This window comes from Ctenopharyngodon idella, chromosome 17 (genome assembly GCF_019924925.1).
Source record: "Ctenopharyngodon idella isolate HZGC_01 chromosome 17, HZGC01, whole genome shotgun sequence".
Classification (NCBI taxonomy): Eukaryota; Metazoa; Chordata; class Actinopteri; order Cypriniformes; family Xenocyprididae; genus Ctenopharyngodon; species Ctenopharyngodon idella.
In genome coordinates, this window is record NC_067236.1 from 13,723,893 (window position 1) to 13,733,218 (window position 9,326).

Here is a 9,326-nt window from a genome sequence, read left to right on the forward strand (position 1 = left end):
GAGCCAAACATTAAAATCCTTCAAAGATGGATGCTATTAAAATGAAAGCAACTATAACTGAATTTTTACTCGGGCCCAGTATTCCTCTTGGAACAGAATGGGAATTTGGTCAGTAAAATGAACATAATATCAGAAAAATAAAATTTCATCTGCTTACTAAGTAAGTGCAGTCAAGCAAAATGTCTGTTTGTTGTGGTTGTTGTGAGTGTTTCTTTAAGTTGAGAGAGCCTATTCCCACTTCTGTTGAGTGTTCACATGTGTGTGAAATCATATGAGTGAAAATAGCAGCTGAGGGCCTTAGTGATCATCTTGCACTGTTCGCACCAAATTGCACTTGGGTTCAAGTAAAAAAAAAAAAAAAAGAAAAAGAAAAAAGAAAAAAAGTGGACTATTGAACTAGGGTTCAACTTCCCTTGCAAGTCTTGGAAAGGTCTGAGGTCCCGGTCAATGTTTCATCTATTCAGATTTGAAACTTTTGTGGTGGACACACTTATTTGTAATTAAAATGAAGTTAGAAAACTTTTCACAAAATATTTTCATGTCAGTGTCAGCACTTGTCAGTGTTTTTAAGATATGCCAAGGCTTTTTTGGCAGAAATCTGAATATATTTGAAGTATTATTTTTCCCCCTTGACAGCAATTCCCTAACACTTCTAAACAAAATCCTATGTTTCACTTTAATTCTGAAGTATGTGTTACTCACATTTCTTGCTAATTTCACTTATTCAAAGTTTCTGCAAGCTTTTAGACAGCCTGCCTTTTTATACACTCACACAAAACCAAAATATTTAGGCCTAATTTTATTTATGTATAATTTATGTATTTGAATTGATTTAAGTATCTGAATGCCCTTGGTTGTAAACAGATGCACCTCCAGTTCATTGATTATAAAAATACATAAATAATGAACCCCTGTGCCATTTGACACCTTATTGATTTTCCCATGAGTGTCTGATTGATACAAGCTTGAAAAGTCAAGAGGCAATTGATTCTCACTTACTTCCATGCACTATCCTATCATTAGAGGATGCCTAGATGCTCCACGCACCTCAAGACCTTACATCAAGGCTCAATCTGGTGAGACGGCACACTCGGCACACAAACGCCTCCAAACATAAAGCCTTTGACTCCACTGGAATTCAGCGCCTTCTGTTAAACCATAAACCAAAGGCTTCCTTCCATGCAACATCAGTTTTCATGCAACCCTGTGAAAGAACTTCAACCAAATCCGAAAACAACATATCCTATAAGGAGAGTAAGGCTCCTGTGAGAACACTAACCATGCTTCAAAGCAAAATCTGCATTAAATCTGTGTGGGTGAGCAGGTGTGCATGAAGATGCGCCAAAATGTCTGAGACATTGAAATCTGCGACTTTCAAGTATGTTATTTAGATGAATATAGATCTAATTTTAGATCAGGTCTGAGTGAAAAAAATGTTGGCTTAAGATTACTGAAAAAGCTCTGTCTGACTCAAAAACAAAGTCTCAAATATATAACCTCACAGCTACAGACTTCTATACAAAGTGAATATGCTAATCTCCCCAAATTGCTGTTTTGCTGTAATCTGCATAATTAGCACTGTTAGCTCAATTGATGTTGACATTGAGGGAAATAAAAACACACTGACAAAAATTGCATTCTCCTGATTGTTTTCATCAAGGCACCATTTCCTCTGTAAGTCTTTCATATGCGGAGATAATAGGCTTATGTTTCTCAAACAAATCCTGAAATGCATGTCCTAAGCCATTCATAATGCTCAATGCACAAAAGTCAAGGCTGCCTCTGAAATACTGGCCAAAATAAGGCTGCCAATACAAAAGGCTAAAAGCTGCTATTAACCAAAGTGTGGTGATGAGGATTTAAATAATGCTAGCTACTTCACGCTAGTCCTATGTGTAGGGTTGAGAATCAATAATCAATTCCAATTCCGGAACTGGACACTTAAGGCCAGGAATCGGATACTTGTTATAAAATAAAAATTTTGATTTTGCTTATCGGTTCCTGTGTGCGCAATTTAATGTGGTTTTAAACCATTCATGTGCAAGAAGATGCGAAAGAGAACTCAATTCAGCACTTGCACGCTGTTTTCTCTACTGGGTACATCCAGAGCCCACGTGCAAAAAGCCACCTCTCATAGTGCTGTTCAGTGAATACTGAATTGAGTTCTTCTTGAGCATGAAAGGACAAACTAGAGATTTGCAGAAGTTCAGAATGAGAGGGTTTTGCTTTTTAAGTGATTAAATTGTCTTTTTTGAAGTGGGATAGAAGTTTTAATGTATTTTTGCAATTGGAGAATGAAAAGTATTCTATTCTATTCTATTCACTGTAAACCCTAATGCTTAAAAATAATTAATTGGTTTGAGTAGGGTAAACTTAAATTAAACAAATTAGTTCAATCAAATTTACTTTTATGAACAGTTAGAACTTTCTTTGGAGTTCACAAAACTGACACATTTTAAGTAATCTGAACTGTTTCATTGCTTTGAGTTTTATGAACTTGTTTCTTTTAATTTAGCATCATGGTGAAGAGTGAGCATGAGCTTAGTGTGAGAACAGATTAGACAGTGTTAAGTGTTCTATATTGCTGTACTCATTCAGTATTTGCTATGCTATGCTAATGCTTTCAAAGCATTGTGTTACCAATTAGCAGGTTAGCATTTACTGAATCAGCTAGTTTAGCTAGCCAAGTTAAATGTATGAATTAGTTTACTCAAATATTTCAAGTTAAGAGCAAAACTTTGAATTTATTAACTTAAACATTTTTGATGTAACTGATTACCTCAAATTTTTTGAGGTTTTATTCGGGTTTGCAGTGTATTCCATTGTTCGGACAAACACCACAATCTCACACCATTGGATGAACAAATGTTTCTGTCCCTGGCTGCTCAAACAAACAGAGCAATGTTGAAAGTGCCACAGAACCACAGTGTTTACACTCTCTAGGGAAATCAATCTTTGAGAATGCCTTACTTAAGGTATCTCTGCACATTAAACTGAAATTGGAGAAAATATTCTACCCTCCAAAAAATTACAGACATAAACATTGTTGAAAAAGATTAGAGAATCCTTTCCTGTCTGTGTACTTGCAGTTTCAGAGATAAACTGTTCCGAGCAGGTGGATTATTGATCTTCTCAACTCAGAGAGAAGCACACTGTTTAAAAGAGGTTTACCGATAGGGGGCCAAAAACAATCCAGAACACCCAGTATGAGAATTTTACTAGATGCTTGACAAATGAGGTGACTATAAATTTGTGTTCCACAGAATAATAAAGGGTTTGTTATAACATATAGGTTCAGAATGACATAAAGATGAGCAAGTGATGACAAGAACTGAATTTGGATGAACTCTTACTTTAAATTAAGTCAAAAAACAAACAAACAAACAAAATTAACACAAATAAAACAGAAAAAAAGAGGTTACACTTTATTTTAATGGTCCACTTTAGACATTCTACTAACTATAAGTAACTTTGCAACTACATGTCAACTAACACTCATTTGAGTTTTAGTAGACTGTAGTAGACTGTTAGTTTGGGGTTAGGTGTTAGGGTTCGGGTTAGTAGAATAAGTTGACATGCAGTTGCAAAGTTATTTGTAGTCAGTAGAATGTCTGTTGGGGAGAATCAAAATAAAGTGCTAGTAGATATTAAGCAGATAGTCTACTCTAATGACTGTAAGTTCACATGTAGTTGCAAAGTTACTTATAGTTAGCAGAATGTCTGAAGTGGACCATCGAAATAGTGTTACCAAAAAATATCCTGCATATTGATCTCTACTACTACTACTACTACTACTATGACTATAAATATTACAACATTGGAGTGCCTCTACCTACATTTTTGCAAAACTCCAAAAACATACTTATACATACAATTCACTGCAGTTTCAGCTGAAATGAACACTAGAGGAAGTAAAACACCAACAACTTCTATTCCTTCACGCAATCACAATTACAGGGGCAGATTATCGATTAATAAAGACTTATTTCTGCATGTTTCCTTGAACAATACTCAAAACACTTTTACCATAGTGCATTATTTGATGTTTCCAACACATTATCATCTCCATTTGTATGGCTTTTCTGATGTAGTAAATTTACCTACAGCATTGCATTTGAGCTCAAAGACTTGTAGAAGCAAGCTAAAATGGAATGGTTGATTCAGCAAATGAGTTTTTGTCTCACATTTCCTTTTGTTAACACTATCAGATATGTTTAGGGTTTAGTAGGTGGTACATTAATTTAAAACGCGGATGAGCATTAGCCTTTTAACGGCACTCACAACAATCAATGCGATAAAACGCTGCCAGATTTTCTATAAAACCGAACACGTTTTTAGCACCACCTACTTTAAAAGTGTCGTGATGCATGCAAAAAATCAACGTAATGCCATTTTTACAGAAATGTCGCCACAGGCACGTTTTTCAATGAGCCTGAGTTGAAATATTAGGCTACTATTTATTGTATGCTCTTCACATACCACAGAAAAAAGCTGAGGACAAATGAAGAACATGAATAGTTTGCCTGTGAAGAGGAAATTTTGATTGTAATGAAGAATGCTGAGAGCAGCAGAGGACAGACAATGTCACAAAGCACCAGGCCTGAGAAGAGAGAAATCTTAATGACTTTTCTGACCCTCAGATGACAAAGTCCCAGCAGCCTCAGGGAGTCTTGAAGGATTAAACCTGGCCACTCCGCAAAAGAAAACAAGCCTTTGATAGTCCTAACAGATGATGTGATGTTCGTGGATCATACTTCATCTGCTCAAGACCCTTTACAGTAAAACAGGAAATATGCAGGGTGATCTCATTCATATTCATATGTTGTACACATACATTTATGTATGTTTGGAAAGACACTGAAATGCAATCGATGATTTGACTTTAGAGTTTGTATTTTTATAAATCCTCTAAGGAGAGTTCAGATCTGAAATTGCTGGAATTTCCGAGAGGGCATCGCCACAGGTGACCAAGTTCAATACTCAGACTCTCATTTACAAGTAAATGACCTTTTTAATGGCAAATTTATTTATAAATGGAATCTAGATGAAACTAATGAAAGTAATTTGCACTCTTTGTATTGATGAATTTAATTATCATTAAAGCTCAAGAAGTATGAAACCTAACTGAAACACTACCGATGTGTTTAAAAATAGGATGCGGTAATTGTGTTAAATAAATTATGAAATCAAACATATTTTATTGATTTCATTATTAATATGATAATATACACAACCTATAAATTCCACGTACATCTGTAAAGCTGTACATACTTAAAAGTTTTAGTGTTTAACTAAACAAACAACAATAAAAAAAGTACTAGACTTAATGTACAAATACATATGATTAGTAATGGCATCACATTGTCATATGGCATGATGCGATTTTAAATTAATTTCGGCATTAAATAGTATCTTCTTCATGACGGTTTATTAAATTCATATATTTTTTTCAACCTAAAAAAAATATCACAGAAAAAGCAAGTTTATGTGATTTTGGCATGATTACAGTTCTTGTAATTTCATAAATAACTTAAGAGGCTCTCGAGTCTCTATATCTTTGCTGTAATCAAAGTACGATTGGTATAAAGGATTCCAGACAGACTATAATAATCATTTATCCACACACCATTTTTAAATGCACATAAGGTCACTCTGTTTATGTGTAAAACAGCAGAACATGTAGAAAAATAAAATACCACTATATTTCATTGATCTGCTCCTTCAAAAGAACATCTTTGATGGAGAGGGTTGATGATGGATGCCATAGAATATGTATTACATTTTTGAATAAGCAAAGAATGAGCCAGCCTTGAATAGCATCATACACTGATTAAGGGTTTCAGAAACCTTTCAAATCACAATATGTGGGCTGCACAAGAAACTTGAATCGTGCTTGAAACAGCTACATAAAATTCACCAAAATACGAGAAAGCTTTCAAGTGAGATGAATAAGAATGTGTCAGAATCAAAGACCAGGTGTACAGAGTATGACAGAGACAATTTTAGGTAATTATGCTAACCTAATCAGAAGTGCTATTTACCCTGATAAAGCAAGAACGCTGTGGGACTCACACTAAAAAAGTAACACAACCACAACAAAAACTGAGAGAGTCAGCAGCTGTTGGACTTCTAATGAAATAACCCATAATTTGGTACCAAAGCCTGTATTTTGGAACATACAGTATATACTACAAAAAGCCTAGTGCTTTTTCAGAGGCCATAAAACCTCTTCTTATCTCTTGAGGTCTATGCGCTTTATAGTTTCGAGTGGTCTCTGAGAACATGGGACAGACTCCTTTCACAAATCATTTAGGGAAAGAGGTGCCATAAACTGATTTGTCAAGAAAAATACTTCAAACATAACTGCACATTGATAAAAAGTTGTTAATGCCAAGTATTGAATGAAAGCCTGCAGTAGAGCTTCCCAAGTGGTCACTCTACTTACACCAACACTGCAATTCTCAAATTTAAATTACAATGAAAGAATAATAATAAACTGTTTTGAATTTTACATGAGGGGTGGGGAAAGCCATCAAATGGTTTTTGCATCTGTCAGTTTATGCGATTTTGCAAAAAGTGCCCCTTGTTGTGCATGCTGTGATGCTGTGTAGTCTTTAATGGTGTTGTAGTGCCACCCTTTTGAACAGCCAATGAATTACCAAGACTGATAACATTGCAACAATACAAAAAGGGAGGTGACAAATCTCAGTATAACCAAATCACAGTGAAAAACCTTTTTTTGCTGTACACAAACTTTTCTCACTGTTGTACTTGTATGCTGGGGAAAATGTACAGCCGGCCAGTCATTATTGCAAAAATAAACCCCAACAGGGTGATCAAGATAAAGTTTTGTTACACCTTGAAGGGGTCTATTATGACATTATCAGGCTTATTACACAGCTAGTCAGCAAATTAATAAATACATAGGCGTGAAATATTGAGTTAAGCTGAAGTTACATAGCATTCCATTGTCAATGGTCATTATTAAGAATTATACCTGACTGCAGAAAGAACTGTGTAATGAATATAACTGCTTACTATTACAATAACTGAGCACAAGCAAGGAATTGATTGTCATTTTTTAAATAACATTCATAATTGTTGAGGGCCCCCCCACCTGGACATCAGTAATTACATTGTAATTACACATTACATTGTAATTACACTGCAAATTAAACACTGCAATCATCAATCAAGTTGAATTCTTACCACTTGAAGCTATGTGAAGGAAGAGGCGAGCGTCCGAAGCTCTGATGGCAGCAGAGTACTTTTCCTCTTTCCCCGGGACCTGCACTTTCTTCTCGGGCATGAGTCGGACCCTGAGCCGGCCTCCCTCCGCCCCCAGCCACCACTCCAAAATCCGCGATAGGTCCATTTCCAGAAACACAACCGGCGCGTCCTCGTAGACATGCAGTCCTCCACATCCCGTTTTAACCATCTCTTCGCCCACCTCCACCACAACTTGATTGGACTTTCGACTGGCGTTGGTCAAACCCAAATTCAAAACTTTCGGCACGGGACGCTTCTGTCGATACGGGAGCTGTCCAGTGCTGGATCTGTTGACGTTCATCGCGGCCAACTTTACATCAACCAAACTGGCGACGGTTTTTTGCAACGGAACGCAGCGCATGACCAAGTTCGCGCGCACCGTGTAACATCCGTTAAACGACAGGCAGTCTCCGTTAAGCGGGCGCTTTATAAACAGAGCCAAGTAGTAACGTAACAGCGACGGGACGGCGAAATCCACCGAGAGTGTCTTCCTCTTGAACCGAGAGGTGGAGGTCTGATTGGAGTCCTTTCTGTCGGTGCCGTTGATGAACACGGACGTGGGAAAAGTAGTAAGTGCGTCCGCGGTTCTCTGAGAAGCGCACTGCAGCTCGGGAAGAAATGCCGCAGACCAAAGAAAAAAGTAGAGTATCCGTGCAATCATGGTTTAGGCTTAAAAGATCCTATTTTCTTTTGGTTCTGCTTCACTCCGGCACCCTCACGCTCTCCAAATGGGGTGCTGAATCAGGAAACGAATGGAGAGCTATTCGAGTCTACATTTCTTCTGCTTGTGCATTAAGATGTGTTTGCTTTTATCAAAGCTCTTGATGTTGATATTTAATTCCCGCATATTAAAGAAGAATATTCCACAAAATATTTCCTTGGTAGGCTCATTAAATCGCACAAAAAAGATTCGCCTCTTGTGGAGCTTCTTGGTATGCCTAACAAGTTCTCCAGGGCTGCTCAAAGGCTCCTTGTATCTGCATGCAATACCTCAGAGTCGTTCGGTCAGCAATCCTCTTTTTAAATATCTTCAGTAGTCGTATAATAACAAATCCTTACACATTTAACATGTCCACTTTTTGACAAGCCAACATATTTACACGACCAAACTACACGCGTTGAAATCAGACATAATCCATATATCACCCTGCTTCTGACTATCATAAACAGAAGTTTATTTTATAATACTGTAACTAAGAATACTTTTAGCTTTTTGTACGTGGTCGATCTAAATCGAGCGGGTCTTACCTGCGCAGCCAGTCAAAACGAGGGAGCCTTTTCAGCGCGAGCTGCTCATTTGAGGCTGCAAATGCCGCGTGCGCGCGAGCCCACTGTGCGCGTGCCACCTCGGCGCTCTGTTTTTTTTTTTTTTTTTTTTTTGGGTTGAGAAACTCACTTCTGCATCTCTTTATGACGTCACCAGCAGCAGGTCGTTAGACGCGAATATGAGCCCCTTAAAACTACCGTGATTGGTGTCGACGCTCGATACGATTCTCGAAACTCATTGAAATGACCGAGATGACACCTCCGTATGTCGGCATTGCGCCTTAATTAGTTTTTAATGAATATCTGTGTATGACGAGCATCCTCTCCCAATAATTTAGCTACTCAGAGAATCATTCACATCCTCTGTAATTATGTCATTTCACGTCACAGAGCGATTGGGTCGAGCGCTTAGATGCGTCAGAACGCAGACGGACTTTTTATTGTTTTCCAAATAGAGATTTACACCTATTAACCAATTAAAGCCTATATTACTGTAGGCTATACTATTGGATCAAACAGATATTATTGGTTTCTTTAATTTTAACGAATCTTTGACTTACACACAATCCTTTATCACAATCCCCAAAAAACAAAAAAAAAAAAAGTGTTTGTCAGACACAAGAATTGTGAATGACAGATGGACAGACATACAGAGATAGATAGACAGATAGATGAAACCGGCATTTTTAACTTTTTACAGAAGGTAAGATTTCATTATTTACATTGAATCATTATTTGGAATATCTTCAAATTATGATGGGATAATGTGGATCATCAAGCTTTGCAAAAAT

The 9,326-nt window shown here is 37.1% G+C and overlaps 1 protein-coding gene across 2 annotated transcripts in view; it reads right to left on the reverse strand.

Annotated features, from left to right (window-relative positions):
* alk (ALK receptor tyrosine kinase) overlaps nucleotides 1-9,104 on the reverse strand; it is a 392,513-nt gene extending 383,409 nt beyond the window's left edge. For both annotated transcript variants that reach the window (XM_051869284.1, XM_051869283.1), the window contains exon 1: nucleotides 7,210-9,104. In XM_051869284.1, the coding sequence (XP_051725244.1) occupies nucleotides 7,210-7,930 (721 nt within the window). In that variant the 5' untranslated portion in view covers nucleotides 7,931-9,104. The remainder of the gene's footprint in view (nucleotides 1-7,209) is intronic.
* Between the last annotated feature and the right edge of the window lie 222 nt (nucleotides 9,105-9,326).